This window comes from Prinia subflava, chromosome 24 (assembly GCF_021018805.1).
Source record: "Prinia subflava isolate CZ2003 ecotype Zambia chromosome 24, Cam_Psub_1.2, whole genome shotgun sequence".
NCBI classification, from domain to species: Eukaryota; Metazoa; Chordata; class Aves; order Passeriformes; family Cisticolidae; genus Prinia; species Prinia subflava.
Window position 1 is genome coordinate 3832331 of NC_086270.1, and position 19721 is coordinate 3852051.

Genomic DNA, 19721 nt, shown 5'->3' on the forward strand with positions numbered 1-19721 from the left:
TGGACAATGCCTGCAAGACAAGAGGTTTAATTGTGTTCTGCCAGCAGCCACAGGATGTCAGCCAGGGAAATTTAAAGCCAGGCTGGATGGGGGTGGGAGGTGCACCTCCATTACTCACCAGCCTGGATGAGGTTTAGCTTTATTGTATCCTCAGATAGCCGGAGCCTGGGAGGTGCTGATTGAAGCCATTTGAAAACATGACAACATCCTCGGGACAAGAGGTGTCTAATCTAATGAAGCCAGAAGGCATTAGCTAAGAGCTATGCAAAGCGAGGAAAACACAATTAAAGCATTCCTGAGGACAGCTGTCGACCTGCATCACGAGCACGGGGACAGAGATATTGGTACAAGTCTAATGAAAACAAATGATGTGTTTGAAACGTTCCTCAGGTCAGTGACAGAGCCCTGCTGGGCTCAGCCTTGAGGGGTCCCACCAGGCACAAATTGGGGTTCCCTGGGCAGGGTGGTGGCACCTGCCTGTGCTGCACTGGGGGCACGGCAAGGCTGTGTCTTTGCAGCAGGACAGCCCAGGAGCTTCAGCATCCCCTCCCCTGGAGATGGAACGAGGGAGCCACTGGGATTGGTGCCCATGTGTGGCACATCGAGGATTCCTTCAAACGCCCTTCCCCAGGCGGGCACTCTGATCCCCTTCCCACAGTTTGTTAACCAGGCAGGATCCATTCCCTCCCTGCAGAGTTTTGTAAGATTTTGTGTCTAAATAACCCCTTAAAACCCTTCAGAGTGGTGAAGTGCAGGGGCCAGTGCTCTGGCTGGGTGGGCACTACTCCTGCCCAGAGCCGCCTGTGCCACCGCCGTGGTGTTGGGGAAGTGGAAATGGGGGCAACGCTCCTTTTCCTTTGCCCAGATTTCCTTTTCCTTTGCCCAGGTTTCCTTTACCTTTGCCCAGATTTCTTTTTCCTTTGCCCAGATTTCCTTTTCCTTCAGTGCCCAGAGCTCATTTGTGCTCTTTTCTTTACCCAGCTTTGCCCAGATTTCCTTTTCCTTCAGTGCCCAGAGCTCATTGTGCTTTGTGCTCTTTCCTTTGCCCAGATTACCTTTTCCTTTGCCCAAATTTCCTTTTCCTTCAGTGCCCAGAGCTCTCTCCTTGTGCTCTCTCCTCCCAGCTCTGCTGTATCAGAGCTGCATTTAGGATTTGGGTTTCACGTTGGACCTTTGAATAGAAACACCTTCCACCCCCTCTTTATACTCCTGCTATCAGAAATAGGGATTAAACACACCCACTCCTGTAAATCACTGGCAAGAGGAACCAAATCACGCTTCTTTGGCAACAGTTAAAACTGACAGTGACAAGCTTATTTCTGGCAGAAAGTTTTATTTTGAGGAGTTTGATTCATTGTGCCACTTTGCATTTTGATGCAGTGTGATGTGATACCTAACACATCCTTGCTCCCGCGAGGGATTTGTGCATTGCTGTGAGACAGCAATGCCTCACGGATCCACCCGGCTCTCCTCAGGAGAGACAGCACTGCTAAAGATGATTTTAATCACCTCAGGGAAGCTCTCATCATTTTTGGGGTCCCTGAGCCTGTTTTTCCCCTGTGGTGTACAGCATTCCTGATGTATATTCCATTACCCTGGGAGACTTTACAGTCACAGCCATTTATCCAACACAAAATTGCCATCATCCAGGAACACCTAAATCTCACAAAAAGCTTCCTCGTTGCCCTCTTAACCTTTTTGCCTCCTAGTCCTTAATAGAATTCACTCAAAATTTTTTAACAGCATAAACCCCCAGGGCTGAGTGCCATCCCTAGGGCTGCCAGAAGGGACAGGGATGGCCAGGAGCCCCTGGCCCTGCAGCCACAGGGCTTTAGGAGTCACACAGGGCTGGCAGCACTGGCTGCTGCTCCATCACCCCTGAGCTGCATTAAACTTCCAGCAAACTGAGACACAATGTTCCCCTGGGAAGGTGTCGGCAGGAATGGGCCTCATTACACAGAAGGGACCTGCAAGAAAAACCTGAACTGCCCAGTTCCAAACGTTTCCCCCAGGGAACAGAGGATTGAGGGTCCCCACAGGGATGTGATGCTGTTGCTTTATTTCAGCCCCGTTGTGGAATTTAAATACTGTGGGGGTTCATGGAAATGTTTATGGCTGCACAGGCACCAGCAGGGCAGAGCAAGGGGAGCTCCCCACGTGCTGCGGGTGCCAGGGGTTTGTCACAGCACCCGAGGAGGTGTCCAGCAGCAGAGCAGGCAGGGGGATGCTGCACCACGGAGCTGGCACTGCCACCAGGGTGGGGACAACCCTGGCAGCCGTGCAGCACCACCAAAAGTTTTTCAGAGAGGTCTGTGAACAGTGTGCAAGACTCCTCCTGGCACAACCAGCTCTTGAAATTCTGGCCTGTCAATGAACCAGAGCTCATTAAAATGACTTTTTAATTACTGGCATCCTCTAAGTCAGGCATCAACCTTAAAAAAAGGGGGGTGTGGGAGCAGGTGCCTGGGGAGAACACCTTGTAAGTGCTCTTCATTTTTACAGAAATTCCAGAAACCTCTGAACAACCTCATGTCTATCCTCCTTCCCCTTTGATCCTGCTGTTGGGGCTCTGGAGGTGGCAGAAAAAAAGGAAGCTGGAGCTCCCTGAGCAGTGGCCATGCCCGTGCTGTGCCAGTGGCTCTGGGACAGGTCTGGAGCTGCTGGCTGAGTGCAGCTCCTCTGCTTTTGTTGTGCTCCTTCAGGGGTGGCAGCTGCCCAGGAGCGATAACAGCTGCTCTTTGTCTGATGCTGAAGGGGCTTGTCAGCCTCAGGAAGATAAAAAGGCTGAAGTTATTTATAATTGTGTAATTAAATGGCTCCTGTGCCTCCCAGGCAGCTCTCGCTGCTGTGCAGATGGCTCTGAGGGGAAAGCCACAAGTGCAGAGGCAGCTCAGGTCACCCATGGCAGGGCTCTGGGTGCCGCTGGCTGGCACCCAGCACTGTGCCAGTGTCACCCGGCCCTGTGCCAGTGTCACCCAAATCTGTGCCAGTGTCACCCAACCCTGTGCCAGTGTCACCCAGCCCTGTACCAATACCACCCAACCCTGTGGCAATGCCACCCAACCCTGTGCCAGTGTCACCCAGCCCTGTGCCAGTGTCATCCAGCCCTGTGCCTGCACCAGTGTCACCCAGCCCCATGCCAAGGTCATCTAGCACTGCACCAATGTCACCCAGCCCTGTGCCAATGCCACCCAGCCCTGTGTCATTGTCACTCAGCCCTATGCCAGTGTCACCCAGCCCTGTGTCATTGTCACCCAGCCCTGTGTCATTGTCACCCAACTCTATGCCAATGTCACCCAACCCTGTGTCATTGTCACCCAGCCCTGTGCCAGTGTCACCCACCCCTGTGTCATTGTCACCCAGCCCTCTGCCAATGTCACCCAACCCTGTGTCATTGTCACTCAGCCCTCTGCCAGTGTCACCCAGCCCTCTGCCAATGTCACCCAGCCCTGTGTCATTGTCACCCAGCCCTGTGTCACTGTCACCCAGCCCTGTGCCAGTGTCACCCAGCCCTCCACCAAGGTCACCCAGCTCTGTGCCAAGGCTGCCTCAACCAGGCCACAAACGCCAGCATCTGTCTCACCATGGGCACCCCTTGGCCACCCAGTACAGCTGCACCCCGCTAGTCCCAGCTGCGGTGGGTGGTGGCATGGGGACACGGCACTGGGGACAGCCCAGGGTGGCTCTGGGACCCCATCCTTGGTGGGGCAGGAGGAGCTGTGGGGCTCTGGAGTGTCCCAGCCCGTGCAGGGCTCCTCAGGCACAGCCAGACCGTGGGAGATGAACAGGAGGAGGAAAGAAGCATCGACACCCGAACCGACAGCTCGCTGATTACCATGACAAATGGCACTTGCTCTTCCTGATAATTAGCAATTATTCATATTCAAACCTTGCTCTTCCTCCAGACCCAGGTTCTTTTTAACATTTCCAGGGCACTGCCCTCCTCTCACCCATATCCCTCCTGTGCGGGCAGGTGGGGACAGGTGGCAGCGGGGCCGGGCCCATCTGACCCCAGCGCTCTGCTCGGGTCTGTGCAGCCTCTGCCAGTGAAAGGGCAGGAGAGGACGGGGGAAGGGGATGGATTTGGTGTCTGAGGCTGCTGTGTGGGAGTGAGGGGCGAGAGGAAGAACTCTGGCTCCTCCCTTGCTCTCCCCAAAACACAAACCCAAATGGTGCCGTCACCAGCACCATGCACTGAAGGTTTTCTTTTAAAACCCTCCCATGTGATCAGCACCTGCCGAGTGCTGAGCCCATCCTGGACAGCACTGCTGCACCTTGGGGCTCCCTGTCTGAGCCAAACTGACCCCCCTTTCTGCAGAGCCACTGCCCCTGCTGCAGCGTGGGGCTGAGCGGGGTGCAGGGCTGGCAAAGGGGTGCAGAGCTGGCACGGGGCTGGCACAGGGGGTGCAGGGCTGGCACAGGGGCACAGGGGGTGCAGGGCTGCACAGGGGGTGCAGGGCTGGCACAGGGGTGCAGGGCTGGCACAGGGGGTGGTGCAGGGGGTGCAGGGCTGCAGAGGGGTGCAGGGCTGGCACAGGGGCACAGGGGGTGCAGGGCTGGCACAGGGGTGCAGGGCTGGCACAGGGGCACAGGGGGTGCAGGGCTGGCACAGGGGGTGCAGAGCTGGCACGGGGCTGGCACAGGGGGTGCAGAGCTGGCACGGGGCTGGCACAGGGGGTGCAGGGCTGCACAGGGGTGCAGGGCTGGCACAGGGGTGCAGGGCTGGCACAGGGGCACAGGGGGTGCAGGGCTGGCACAGGGGTGCAGGGCTGGCACAGGGGGTGCAGGGCTGGCACAGGGGTGCAGGGCTGGTACGGGGGGTGCCAGCCCCCCCTGAAGCCAGGACAGGAGGTGTCCCACAGCTCCCAGCAGAGACAATGCCAGGAAAGGTCACAGAAGAGAGACAAACCCATCTCCACACCTCACACGGAGGCACAACTGCCAATAACTGGGCAAAATCTGCCTCTGGCTGCTGTGACTGGGAATCCTCTGCTCATCACCCTGCTCTAATTATTTTTTTACAGTGCCAGTACAGCCCTGGCCAGGCTCTGAACGAAGGCTGCCTGAATTAATTGATCAACAGAAGGCAAATAGGCTTCACTCATTCTAAGCACCCCTTCAGTCCTTCCCCAGCAGCTGTCACTGCTGTCACCACAGCAGTCTGGGCTCCTGTGCCTGTTCCTGGGCATTGGACAGTCTGAGAAAAAGAGATGTGAACGAGTGAGAGTCATATCAAATCATTTTTAAATATCATTGTTTGTGCTGAGCTTGCCTTTAATGCGCTGGCAACACACAGCTTTCATTTATTCAATAAAACAATTAATTACATGCCTTGAGCACAGGAACTCTGCAGCTTTTTCCCCTCTGCTCAGCAACATCCCCACGCTCACACAGCAGCACCAGTGTCAGACTGACCCCTGCAGTGCCAGCCCCACCCTGGCATGTCCAGGGCTGTGGTGGGAGGGATTCCCACCTGCCTGAGCAGCACCTGGGCCAGGCCTTGCACCTTTCTGAGCTCACAGCATGCACCAGCAAAGGAGGTGCCTGTCCTCCCTCCAAAGTGCCAGCAACAGGAAACCACCCCCTCCAGCCACTCCACAGCACCCTCCTTAGCATAGATGTTATTTAACAAAACAAGGCATCACTTCACACCTTGATGCTAAAACTGTCCCTTACCACATGCCACCCTTGATAAAGTGGCATTTTCCCCCAGAACACTGAAATGACCCACACAGACAAACCAGGGCAGGATTATTGGTTGGTTTTACTCAGGTATATAGATATCTCTTTATTGCCAGCTTCAACCGTGGTTCAATAAATACAAAATTTAAAAAAAAGTCAATAGATTTTTATTAGCATTTATAATAACTGTTATTATTATCATTATTATTAAATATTCCAAACCAACTGAGAGTCCCTGGAGATGTCTGACTATAGTTCAAACATGAGATGTACACAGAGTCCCTTATAATATTATATTACATTTGTCTCAAGCTTACAAAAATAGATATTGACTTCTCAAGTGTGTATTTACAGTACTTAATATGTGGCTAATGAATATAAAAGCATCTGGAGATGAACCAACTTGATTCCCATTTGGTTTCTTGTGAGGGGAGTGCTGCAGGTGCTGCTCCAGCAGGACTGGGGCTCTCCCAGCCCCTGGAGGAGCCTCATGACCTGCCAGAGGCTGGATGGGGAGAGACCAGGCTCATTTTGAGGCATTTCCCTTCCAACCCAGCATTGCTGATTAATTTAATTATGCTACTTCCCCAAGGAGAGAAGCTGAGAGGATGCAAGTTCATTTCAATGTCATAACAACATATAGCTTAATCTACACATTTTGTCATCTTGTGTTGGCAAGGAGCTCAATTAAAAGTGTTTATTCTTGCAAAAAGCTGGGCTAGAAGGCTGCTTCCATGGGGGGTTTCCTTTCCTTTCTTGAAGGAGAGACCAGGAGAGCTGATGGCTCCTGTTTCTGAGTTAGAGCCCATCCCAGAGCTCAGCTCCTCACAGCCCTCCTCACAGCCACGGCTGCTTCCCACAGCAGCCACAGGGGAACTGCCATGAGCACAGAAATCTGCCCTGGCCAGCCAGCGGCCACTGCAGCCCAGGGGAACTGCCATGAGCACAGAAATCTGTGCTCAGGTTCAGCTCTTTTCAGCTGGGCAGCATCCAGAGGGACAGAGAAGCAGATTCCAGTGGCACCCGGAGCCAGCCTCGTCTCACATTCCTCATTCTGGAGGCAGGCTCTGCTCTGGGGGACATTCTGCTGCCTGCTCATGGCCAGGTCTGTTTTCCAGACTGAGGCCATGACTGTCACCTCGTCACCAAGCCCTGGATGTCTCCAGACCTCCTGGAGGTGAACCAGCCTGGAGCCAGCTCCTCCAGCAGCAACTTCCCAGCGTGGCTGCTGCATCCCAACAGACAGAACGGGCAGGGAGGGGAGAGAAGATCCACAATCAAGTTCAACCCCCTGCCTAGAGACCTGTACTTTCTCTGGAGATAAAATGTAAACACAGAGAGCTCACCAATTGCACCTGATCCTTGGGATCAGGCATTTCACTAAATGCAGGGCTTGGTTCACTGCTATTGCTCTTGAGGGTGGGGAACAGCAGGATGGGAAGTGAGCAACCCAACTGGACACGGGCCAAACATAGAGAAATTGTTTCTGTTAAAAACACTACCAAGAGATGTTGGGGAGGGAGCATGGTTTGAACTGCAGAGAGGGCAGGAAGGAGAAATCTTGTTTTCCTCAGAGAGCAGCAAACTCCCCAGAGCATCTGCAGCACTGGGCTGGGCAGGGTGGTCACCACGCCAGCCCCAGGGGGCTCTCCACTCAATCCTCATTTGATCCTCCTCCTCTTGGAGCAGGCTAACAGGAGGGTCTGTCTGGAGCACATTTCCAGCCAGACTCTGAGCATCTCCCACAGCCTTCATCCCCTATGTAAATCTTTGCCTTTCAGCATCAATAATTCACTTGTGATACTTACAGATCACAATAATGCCTTACAAAACTCCGTACAGGGCTGCAAATACCCATTTAATTAACTGGCTTCAAGGAAAGCTGTATCATTAAGATGCTGTTTATGTCTTCTCGGGGATCAGGCTGCAGCTATGGGAGCTGCCAGCATGCCAGGCAGCACTGTGCCCACAAAACAAAGTGTGGGTGTGCCCTGCACTGCATGGATGCAGCCAGCACCATTTCCTCTGTGCCCTACTGGAGAATATTTAGTTTTGTTCACCAACTGAGGTGTCAAAACTCAGAGAAGTAGCTCATGGAGCAGAAGGGATGCAACTGGGAAAGAGTTTCCTTCAGCACAGATGGGGAAAGTCACCTTCCAGGAGTTGGGGATTGGGTGAGAACTGCTCTCTAAATATAAAAGCAATAAAAACTCCTTGTGGGGTTGCTGTGATCTGTCAGGTTGTATAAAAGTACCCATGGATTCACCAGCAGGATACGAGATACAGAAGTGTTAGCTCTGGATTACGACAGTGCAAAAAGGTCCATCCCACCCTGTGAACTCAACTACCACATGAAATGGCACCGACACACTCTGACTCATCTTACAAAACTGCGCTGGGGAGAGCCCGGCCCGCCCCGGCACCACCGCGGGCTCCTGGGCTGCCCCAGCACAGGGGACAGGAGCCCTGCTCTCTTGCCACGTGTTTGGCAGCACCCAGCGACTCCCAGGGCTCACCTGAGCCCTGCAGGTTTCAGAGGTTTCAGAGGTTTCAGAGGTGGGGCAGCTCGGGGCCGGCAGGGCGCTCCTCTGCGGGACCCCCTCACACCTGCACGCCCCGGCCGTGCATCCGCAGCACCTGCGCCCGCAGCGCCTGCATCCCGCCCAGGAGGGTCCTCTGGTGCTCCGGCAGCGTGATCCCCAGGCTCAGGAGGTCTCTGCAAGGGATGCAAAGGATGTCTCTGCTGAGGATGTCTCTCTCTGCTGCCCCACATCAGCCAGGAAAAACCAGCCCTGAGCACCGCCTGCCCCAACACCGCCTGCTTCCAGGGCAGGCAGCACAGGCTCAGACATGCACAGGTAAGAAATGCCCAACTGTCAGAGTCCAGGACATCCCTCTGGTAACCCTGAAGGGTCTGAGACCTGGGCAGGAGGGTCTGGAGACCGGACAGGGGGGTTTGGGATCTGTCCAAGGGGGTCAGCCAGCCTCACACAGAGCCCAGGAGGACACTGCCTCTGACCCCTGGCCATGGGAGTGAATGCCCACATTGTATGAAGAATCACAAGCTGAGAGAATTCAAAATAAATTGTAGTTAGTTTACCACAGAGTGTGAATGTAGAATTTAGGATTTTTAGTATATGAGTTTGAAGAGGCAAGATGGAGGAATTGGGGAGTTGTCCTGTCCTCCTTGTTTTTGTTCTCATCCCCCATTTTCTGCTGAGTTGGATTTCAAGGATTGGTTTAGAGTAGAAATGACATGTTAGCATAGGTAGTAAGTATTGGTAAGATTTTGTAAATAAAAAGTTCATTGTGGATGGTGGTTGGACCAGGGAAATGGTACAAAGGGTCCGGGACCCTCTGACCCGCCCAGTCCCCCCCGTGTCCTGCTCTGCTGGGGACGCCCTGCAGAGCTGAGACAGAACTGAGAGATAATGAAAGAATAAACAACCCTGGAAACACGGACTGGCAGACTCAGTTTGTCTTCTCTGGCTCTGATGTGGGACCTTTTGGGCAAGAGAAGCTCAAAAACCCTGCACACCTCAGGGAACAGCAACTCCGAGGAAAATCTCAGGGAAGAGCAACACTGAGACCCCACCTTTTGTGCCAGCCAAAGCAAAGCTGACACATTTCAGCATTTCAGGCTAACAGGAGCCTGCAGCACACACCAGGCATGGGACAGCTCTGACCCCGCCGCCCTGCACTGCAGCACAACAGATTACAGTAAATCACATTATCATTACTGATTATCAAATTACAGAAATCACAAGTTATCATTACTGATTATCAGTAAATCACATTGGATTTGGCCCTGCTCCCTGGCAGGGGTAGGAAATGTTGCTCTCACAAGAAGGTTACAACTGGGAGAAGGGGTCACTTACTGGGCTGTCATCCTGGCCACCGACTCCAGGCAGCAGTAGCCCGCAGCAGTGAAGTTGTCCTTGTACCTGCCCATTTCTATGGCTTCCAGCCACTCACCCACGGAGCTGAAAGATGGGAAGGCCGAGAAGGTTCTCTTGGAGAGGGGGATGGACGTGCTGTGGGACCTGTGAGCAGAGAGGAGGGTGAAGAGGGAGCGGGGCACGGCAGAGCGGGGACGGGCAGGTGCAGAAGAGGGTGCTCACCTGGGGCACACGGAGCTGGGGCACTCTGGGGGCTCCAGGCTCTGCAGCAGCTTGCTCAGGGCATTGTGGATCTGTGAGAACTTGGGCCTCTGGCTGCGGTCCTTCTGCCAGCAGCTGAGCATCAGCTGGTGCAGGGGCGGCTGGCAGTTGGCCGGGGCGGGCAGGCGGAACCCATCCTCCACAGCCTTCATCACCTGCAGCACACCAGGGGCTGGGCTCGGCTGCTGCCACCACGAAAACCCAAGGCAAACCCTGGGGCAAAGCCCCTCGGGCAAACCTCAAAACCCCAAGGCAAACTCTGGGGCAAAGTCTCTGGGGCAAACCTCGAAACCCCAAGGCAAATCTTGGGACAAAGCCCCTGGGGCAAGCCTTGAAAATCCAAGGCAAACTCTGGGGCAAAGCCCTTGGGGCAAACCTCAAAACCCCAAGGCAAACTCTGGGGCAAAGCCCTTGGAGCAAACCTCGAAACCCTAATGCAAACCCTCGGGCAAAGCCCTTGGGGCAAAGCCCTTGGGGCAAGCCTTGAAAACCCAAGGCAAACCCTGGAGCAAAGCCCCTGGGGCAAGCCTTGAAAACCCAAGGCAAACCCTGGGGCAAAGCCACTGGGGCAAAGCCTCCCTCCCCACACCTGCCCCGGGACCAGGGGCAGCTCCACCAGCAGCTCCACCAGCAGCAGCTGCAGGGCACTCACGTCCTGGTGGGACATGTCCCAGTAGGGTCTCTCTCCGTAGGACATCACCTCCCACATGACGATCCCGAAGCTCCACACGTCGCTGGCGGGGCTGAAGTGGTGGAACTGGACGGCCTCAGGGGCTGACCACAGCACCAGGCTCTTCCCACGCTGCACAGGCAGAAGGGCAGGGGTGATTTGGTTGGCCAGCAGGACGTGGCCAGTGCTGGCCATTCCCTGCTCGTCGTGCCCTGCCTGGCAGCACAGGGCGGACACCGAGCAAACCTGAGTGCTGTGACCACATTTAGGACTAAGAGAACACTGTTTCCTCAGTTTGTTTAAAATGTCACTGCATGCTACACGGGAGTGTGAGTTCTGAAATATTAATGGCAGAGGAGAATGTCCCCAGGAAGAGCTGAGGGCATTTTGTACATTAATATTTAACAAAAACCACCTCTCAGCTGTACAAACACAAGTTCCTCTGCCCTGATTTGTGCAGCGGGGATGTGGCTGGAGCAGGCATTGTGCCAGGATGCTGCTGTGCAGTTCCCTGGCCAAACACACTGGATTTCTTGAAAGAAGCTCAAGGTTCAGAGTCCCTGAGAGAAGGAAACAGGAGCCTAGGAAAAGTGCTGACAGTAGAATGTGGAAATGCAGCTCACCATGGTGGAGAAGATGGTTTCCATCTTGTCTTCCTGGGGCCGTCTGAAGCCCGTGATCTTGCATGCCAGGCTGCTGCTCACCAGGACCTTGTGGGCAGCCAGGCTTTTGTGCACGTAGCCCATCTCTGCCAGGTACGCCATGCCAGAGGCAATGCCCTGCAGCATGCAGATGAGCTGGGTGCCTGTGAACTGCCCCTCGTGTTTCTGTGAGAGCAGAGCAGGAAAAGCCAAAGGTCAGCGCTGGGAACACGGCCAGGAGGGTCCAGGCTGGGCAGACACCCCAGTACTCACTCTGAGAAAGGAGTCCAGCAGCCCGTTGCCCATGTACTCCATCACTATCATCATGGTGCTCCCTGCACAGACAGACAAGCACGGTGTCAGTGCCACCATCACCCAGGCAGTTCAGGCTCTGAAGGGCTTAAAAATCCAGGTGCCAACCCCTGCACTGCCTGGCTTTTGGGGGAGATGAGGATGTTATCTCAGCCAGGTTGTAATGAGCACCAGGTCCAAGGCGTCCCTGTCATCCCCAGCCAGGAATGGATTCTGGTATCAGAAGTTCCTTTCATCAGGACTCTGAAGCACATCACAAAGGCCAGCACAGCCCAGTGAAAGCAAAAGCCACCAGCTCAGCCAGAACACTTCCTTTCCTAATAAAAAGCCTTGCTAGAATCAGCTCACATGCTCTGGTTTCTTTGGATTTACATGAAAATCCATTTAACTATTGCCTGGTTCTGCTCACGTGCTCACAGAAGAGAGCTGGAGCAGTCAGTCTCATCTGTTTTACTGACAGAATCTCACTTCAATTTACTTTTATTAAGAGCACACATACTTGGCTGCTGATCCAGCCGCACTACCTGCACTTATTAATCTAACTTTAAACCTTTTATCAATCACCAGAACGCCAACCCAGCTGGTGCACGTGGGAACAGCCGCTCTGCGGGCACCTCCAGCACAGCTCACCTCTCCAAGGCACCACTTCCAGCCCATCCCTGCACGGGAGCCCTCCTGGGAGCCACGTACCTCTGGTGATGACCCCCTCCAGGCGGATGACGTTGGAGTGGTCAAACTGGCCCATGGTGCAGGCCTCTGCCAGGAAGGAGCGGCGCTGCTTCTCGGGGCAGCCGGCGCGCAGCGTCTGGATGGCCACGGGCAGCTCCCGCTTGCTGGGCAGCTTCAGGCAGCCCCGGCACGTCTCCCCAAACTCCCCTGCACGGCAGAAAAGAGGGTTAAACACAGCCATGGCAGGAGTGCTCTCAGGGTGGCTGTTCCCCGAGGAATATGGGGTTCTCTCTCAGGGTTGCTGTTCCCTGAGGTGTGGAGGGTTTTTGAGCTTTTCCTGCTTGAAAGGTCCAGCACCAGAGCCAGAGAAGACAAACTGAGTCCGCCAGTCCGTGTTTCCAATGTTGTTTATTCTTTCATTATCTCTCAGTTCTTTCTCAGCTCTGCAGGGCGTCCCCAGCAGAGCAGGACACGGCGGGGACTGGGCGGGTCAGAGGGTCCCGGACCCTTTGTACCATTCCCTGACCCAACCACCGTCCACAAGGAACTTTTTATTTACAAAATCTTACCAATACTTACTACCTATGTTAACATGTCATTTCTACTCTAAACCAATCCTTGTGATCCAACTCAGCAGAAAATGGAGGATGAGGACAAGAACAAGGAGGACAGGACCACTCCCCAATTCCTCCATCTTGCCTCTTCAAGTCCATATACTAAAAATCCTGGATTCTACATTTACACTCTGTGATAAACTAAATACTACTTATTTTGAATTCTCTTGGCTTGTGATTCTTCACACACTGTGGGCATTCACTGCCATGGCAGGGATCAGAGGCAGTGTCCTCCCGGGCTCTGTGTGAGGCTGGCTGAGCCCCTTGGACAGACCCCAAACCCTCCTGTCTGGTCTCCAGACCCTCCAGGGTGGCCAGAGGGATGTCCTGGACTCCAATAAAGTGCTGCCACTTGTTGGAGTGCAGGACATTCCTCCTGGCAGAGGGGTCTGGGACCCTGGCACAGAGCCCAAAACAACACTGTCTTTGATCTCAGCCCATGGGAAAAATTACCAGCATGGCAGGAAGAACTGCAGACCCCAAGAGTTTGATAGAAACAGTGGTTAGTTTATCACAGGGTGCAAATGTAGGATTTGGGGTTTTTAGAATGGAGTCAGGGGAGGCAGGATGGAGGAATCAGGGTGTGGCCCTGTCCTTCCTCCTTCTTGTCCTTGTCCTCCATCTTCTGCTGTGGTGGGTCACAGGGGATTGGTTTAGGATAGAATTGACATGTCCAACATAGGTAGTAGGTATTGGTAATTAATTGTAAATAAAAAATACGTTGTAGCCAATGGTTGGGTCAGGGAAAAGGTACAAAAGGTCCTGTCCTCCCAACCTGGAGGGAGTCACTGTGTGCTCTTGCTGCAATAAAGACTTTGGCAGGGCACTGAAAGAACTGAGAGATACGAAATAATAAACAACTTTGAGAAACCTGAACTCCAACTTTATCTTCTGCTTCTGGCATGAGCTTTCAAGGAAAAGACTCTCAACCAACAAATCTCAGGAAAACCAACCCGAGGGCCGCTCACACCAGGCCCTGCTCGTTCCTCTGACCTTCAGCCATCCCCTCTCTCCACACTCTGCCTCTGTCGTGTTTTATCCCCTGAGAGGAGGATCAACCCCCTGTCACTGAGGTCATGCCCCAGGCCTGCCTGGTTCTGCCTCCTGCTCTGCTCCCCACAGAGCTGCACACAGCAGGGCTGGAGGGTTCTGCAGTCCTTGAGGAAGATCCCACGTGCTCCACAACAGGAGCTATGGAATTCCCAACATAAAAAACCCAATATTGGCTTTACAGCAAAAAGCGTGTAGCTATGAACAGCTTTATTGATTTGAAAATCAGGTTCTTGTTAGGCCAGCAGTGAGACACAAACACACTCCCAAATTCCTGAGATTTAAATGTCTTCCTTAATAATTTCTTTCTTGATTTTTTTCGAACACCAGATTGCTCATGAAAGGTACATGGGGCTGCTCTGAGCTGCTCCACACTGCAGGTCAGAGGCAACCTCGTCTCCTCCTCAGTGTCCTCTCCCCTTCAACACTGTCCTTCAGCTGCAGGCAAAGCCCTTCCCTCCTCCCTCCCTCCACCTCAGCTGCTGCTACAGCTGAATTTATCTTTAGGGAAAGGAGTGACAAAGAATGATCACGTTTCCCACGATCTGGCACACAGTAGCCATTAAGGCTCTAGGGTCCAGTCAGGTGATTTTAATTTGCTTTTAAGTTTTAGGCAGTGAAGTCGATGAAAATCGATAAATCATTAGCTTCACGTATTTATAAACAGTTTTCATGCTGCTGTCAAGCTGCCCAGATGCAGATAATTGCTGATGCTTTCTGCTCCTCGTGGCGTTTGCTTGGCTGTGCTCAGTGCCTCAGGAAAACAGCAGGAATGTGGAGCAAAGCCTCTGGATGAAATCCTGCCCAGCCCTGCTCCCATCCTCGGCTGCAGGCAGGAACCCCCAAGGCTGCAGCAATGTCATGGCCCAGTGAAAGGGGAGCAGAGCAGCACAGCCCATGGCACAGCCACCATTGGGTTCAATCCCACGAGGTTTTTATTTCATTTATTTTCATTTCACCAGTCTCAGTGAGGGCAGAGACACAAAAGATGGTAAAACTCATGCCATAACAACAGAAGCCAAAGTTCTCCTTGTTACAAGGCCTTTTAAAAGTTTTTTAGCTAACAGGCTAATGCTAAAAGCTTACAAGTGTCTAATTAAGCCAATTAATAAACACCTTACAGCACACAGTAGTTGCTGCAAGGCCACCACCCCCATGGAACTTGCCTGTCCTGATAATCCTCTCAATTTTGATGCTGGCATTATCCAGTTCCTTGGCAAAGAGGTGCACAGCCTGCATGGGGTCTTCGCAGGTGCTGGGGTCAATGTACGTCCTCCTGGTTGGTATTTTAACTGCAGAAAAGGCAGAAAGGGCAGGTGAGAGGGGCTCAGCAGAACTTCCACCCACCCACCCTGGGAAACACTACCCCAGCTTATCCATCTCCTGGGCTGTGGGCAGAACCAATGTGCCACCTTTCTATAAGCAAAGCAAAGGATTCAGATCTAAGGTTTCTCAGAATTATTATTCTTTTTTTTTTAGGATTAAGGGACTCCAGCTGCTCTGCTCCACTGCCACAACCCCTGGGTAAAGGAGAGCAGACCCTTTACTCCAGTGAAGCTCCCACCTTCCAAAACCAAGTGAAATGGTCAAGGAAGGCTCTTGTACTTCTGAGGTGCTTTGGGGAAGAGAAAAGCATGTGTGCCCTCCATGGGCATGTGCCAGGAGTCAAATAAACTCATCACTCCCGACACCCAAATTCCCTCTGACAACTGTTGCCTGTAAAATTATTGCTGCTCAATAATCCAGGGCAGCCCCAGAAAACAAGGCTGTTTGCTCATGTTCATGAGAAGCTGACAGAATAATTTATACACCCCCATAAGCTGCAAGTATCCCCATTTCCTGTGGCACGCAGTGACCCACACACAGGAAGGACGGGCATTGGCACGTGGAGCTGTCAAGCCCACGGTCCTCAGAGAGCCTTGCTGTGCCAGCCCCTGCTCTGGGATGACACAGGGTGACAACACTGCCAAAGTGAGGCCTCAGGGCTGCTTTGGTGGGTAATTAACAGTGACAAACACAGGGATGCCACAGCCACACTGCCCGTGATGGCTGGGCACCACTTACAGTGGAAGTACAGCTCCTCGTCCCCGTCCTGGCTGGCTTTGCTGTACCCACACTGCCTGCAAAGAGAGGGAAGATGCACACAAGAGAATGAAGGGGCAGCAGCCCCCTAGCCCAGGTGAAACCCCCCTGGAGCACGCCTGGCCCTGCTCACCTCCTCCAGACCATCACGCCCACCACGGCGGAGGCCAGCGCCGCCAGCCCCACGATGGCCACCACGGCGACAATGAGGACGGGACTCTGCTCGCTGGAGGCCACTGGCACTGCAGGAGGGAAGCAGAGCCAGTCATAACCTGCTCTGGGGCAGCTTTGAGGAGAGGTCACTGCTCCCCTGGCCAGCCTGTGTCCTCCAGAAGAGCTCCTCTGGCTGCTTTTCATCATCCTCACAACAACTCTGGGTCAGCTTTAGGATCCCGAGCTGGTGGGATCAGTCCAACATCCTGCTGCAGGCAGCACAGACAGAACAACCCAGCACCACTGCACCAGCTCCTGGTTTTGTTAATCAGAGCTGAGGAAGAACCCTGTTTATCAGAGGGACACATCAAAATTTATGGCCTTACAAATAGTTTTCTTTCATCGCATTAATCCCTTTTCCTCCTGCTTTTGCAAACAGGGGTATTAGAGAGCTACATTCTCTATAAAATTTTTATTGGCTTCAATTAATTCTGAAATGTCTTCTGTGTGGCAAATGAAGGCAATTTAAAGCCCTGTTAAACACAATCTGTGGGATCTGTTCTGAGCCAGCCAGCTCAGCCTTGCACTTCCAGCCAGCGTGGGGGATTGTGCCGAAGCCCAGCATCCCTCCAGCCCTCTTTCAGTGAAATAAGATGCTTTGGGACCACAGTTATGAATGGGAGTTTAAAAGGAGAAGTCTCAGCAGATAACAGCAATGCTGGCTGCCCTGAGCCAGTCAAGGAGCAGACAAGCCAAGTGCCTCCTGAGCCAGGACAGCAGCGTGAGGCAGGGAGCAGCCACGAGCTGAGCATTTCTGGGCAACCTCAGCCAAAGAGCAGAGACTGTCTCAGCCTCCTCATGAGAAAGGAGCCAGAGAGCAGCTGCCCTCACTGACTCCTCACTGAGAAAAGACAGGACAGGCTGCCCCAGGACAGGCAGGGCAGCAAGACCAACCTCACCAAAATCTAACGGGAAAATGCAAGGAGAAGGAAATTCCTGGACAGCAGTGGGGCAGAGTGGGTCTCTCCCTTAGAACCAGAGGAAGAGGGGCTGCTCCATGAACCCAGGAGCAGCTCAGAGCCCTGCCAGGGACACGAGTCCTGCTGCACTCACACTCTGCCAAGGTCTCCACTTCAATGCCAGGGTTGTAGTTCCCATAGTCTGGAGAGGAAGATGTTCTGATTTGGAAAATATAGAGGGTACCAGGCTTCAGGTTATTGACCGTCACGGCCGTTGATGTGGTTTTCACAGTTGAGTAACTTTGATCTCTCTGATCCTGTGGAATAATGAGAAACCTGAGATGGAGCTGCACTGACAGGCACGGCACAGTCAGGACAGCCTGTCCAAAGAGGCAGCCTCCAAAAGAAACAAAACATTCACTGGATGTCTCCTGAACAGAAATCGTATGGGAAGGTCACAGGAGATGACAGATGGAGCTGGATGGTGCTATGAGGACATGAAGGCAAAGATGGGGTGGTGGGGAGCAGCTGTGCCACCCCACAGGGCAACATCCCCCCGTGCCAGGCTCAGCTGTGGCACCAGCCAGCCCTTCCCTGCTGCCCTGAGTGCTGGAGCAAATCTGTGTGCATTGGTGAACTGGAATCCTGGGGGGCATCCCAGCCCCACAGCCTGGCACAGGAGTGTCCCAGCCCCACAGTGTGGCACAGGAGTGTCCCAGCCCCACAGTGTGGCACAGGAGTGTCCCAGCCCCACAGTGTGACACAGGCAGTGTCCCAGCCCCACAGTGTGGCACAGGAGTGTCCCAGCCCCACAGTGTGACACAGGCAGTGTCCCAGTCCCACAGTGTGGCACAGGAATGTCCCAGCCCCACAGCCTGGCACAGGAGTGTCCCAGCCCCACAGTGTGACACAGGCAGTGTCCCAGTCCCACAGTGTGGCACAGGAATGTCCCAGCCCCACAGCCTGGCACAGGAGTGTCCCAGCCCCACAGTGTGACACAGGCACTGTCCCAGCCCCACAGTGTGGCACAGGAGTGTCCCAGCCCCACAGTGTGACACAGGCAGTGTCCCAGCCCCACAGTGTCACACAGGAGTGTCCCAGCCCCAGAGTGTCACACAGGAGTGTCCCAGCCCCACAGTGTGGCACAGGAGTGTCCCAGCCCCACAGTGTGACACAGGAGTGTCCCAGCCCCACAGTGTCACACAGGAGTGTCCCAGCCCCAGAGTGTCACACAGGAGTGTCCCAGCCCCACAGTGTGGCACAGGAGTGTCCCAGCCCCACAGTGTGACACAGGCACTGTCCCAGCCCCACAGTGTGGCACAGGAGTGTCCCAGCCCCACAGTGTGGCACAGGCACTGTCCCAACCCCACAGTGTGACACAGGCACTGTCCCAGCCCCACAGTGTGGCACAGGAGTGTCCCAGCCCCACAGTGTGACACAGGAATGTCCCAGCCCCATAGTGTGGCACAGACATGAGCAGCAGCCACTGGCTGCACTGCTCACATCACTACCAAATGTGTTTCCATTCCACACATTTCCCCCTTTGCATCTTCACAGTAAAAACAAAAGCTTTAAAAGCAAAGATTAGCAACTAAGTTGATATTCATGCCAGCATCAAGAGCCTCGTTTCAGTGAATAACTGATAAACTGAATTGAAATTCTCTGCCCAAGGAGGAAGGCTCCTCATTTCATACCCCAAGTATCATGTTGCTGCAGCCCATTTGCACAGGAATTAACATCTCGGGCTCCAGCGTTTGCCCTCCCCCATAGATCCCTCCTCTCAAACCTATCAGATGCTGAAAATCACATTAATATGAATCAGCTCCACGGTAGCTTGTTGTTTCTAAATTCAGAATGCTGACATGTCACCTGCACCTGACGTGCCACCAGCTCCATAACGAGCCTGAGCACACGCAGATAAGGTGATTTGCAGAACGGTGTCATAAACTGCATTTATTTTGATTTAGAGCTTTCTCCCTGCTCTGCCCACTGGTGTTTCTCCTAGAATTCCCAGCCTGCTGCACCTGTCAAACAGCAGCAATGTTTAAAATCAAGGAACTGCCATAAAAACATTTGCTGGGTGTCCTCCCATGTAGAAGGGCTGCTCGTAGCTCACCACAGTCACAGGTTTGTGGCTCTCAGTCCTAAACCAGTGCAGACCACGAGGTCAAACACTTTCCTGGACAGCAGGCTGGGAATACAGAGAGCATCTCCTCCAGATGTAGGAACCTGTCAGAGTCCAGGGCATCCCTCTGGCTGCCCTGGGTGGTCCAAGACCCTGGCAGAGGGGTCTGGGACCCTGGCACAGAGCCCAAAACAACACTGTCTTTGATCTCAGCCCATGGGAAAAATTACCAACACTGCAGGAAGAACTACAGACCCCAAGAGTTTGATATAAACAGTGGTTAATCACAGGGTGCAAATGTAGGATTTGGGGTTTTTAGAATGGAGCCAGGGGAGGCAGAATGGAGGAATCAGGGTGTGGCCCTGTCCTTCCTCCTTCTTGTCCTTGTCCTCCATCTTCTGCTGTGGTGGGTCACAGGGGATTGGTTTAGGATAGAAGTGACATGGCTAACATAGGCAGTAGGTATTGGTAATTAATTGTAAATAAAAAATACGTTGTAGTCAATGGTTGGGTCAGAGAAAAATTACAAAAGGTCCTGTCCTCCCAACCTGGAGGGAGTCACTGTGTGCTCTTGCTGCAGCAAGGACCTTGGCAGGGCACTGAA

General features: G+C 53.5%; 1 protein-coding gene across 2 annotated transcripts in view; it reads right to left on the reverse strand.

Annotated features, from left to right (window-relative positions):
- Positions 1 to 5754: 5754 nt before the first annotated feature.
- EPHA10 (EPH receptor A10) overlaps positions 5755 to 19721 on the reverse strand; it is a 31573-nt gene continuing 17606 nt past the window's right edge. For both annotated transcript variants that reach the window (XM_063418953.1, XM_063418952.1), the window contains 11 exons: positions 17147 to 17309; positions 16014 to 16122; positions 15863 to 15918; positions 14965 to 15090; positions 12156 to 12341; positions 11427 to 11488; positions 11136 to 11339; positions 10495 to 10644; positions 9804 to 9997; positions 9561 to 9725; positions 5755 to 8398 (listed from right to left, as the gene is read on the reverse strand). In XM_063418953.1, the coding sequence (XP_063275023.1) occupies positions 8284 to 8398; positions 9561 to 9725; positions 9804 to 9997; positions 10495 to 10644; positions 11136 to 11339; positions 11427 to 11488; positions 12156 to 12341; positions 14965 to 15090; positions 15863 to 15918; positions 16014 to 16122; positions 17147 to 17309 (1530 nt within the window). In that variant the 3' untranslated portion in view covers positions 5755 to 8283. The remainder of the gene's footprint in view (positions 8399 to 9560; positions 9726 to 9803; positions 9998 to 10494; positions 10645 to 11135; positions 11340 to 11426; positions 11489 to 12155; positions 12342 to 14964; positions 15091 to 15862; positions 15919 to 16013; positions 16123 to 17146; positions 17310 to 19721) is intronic.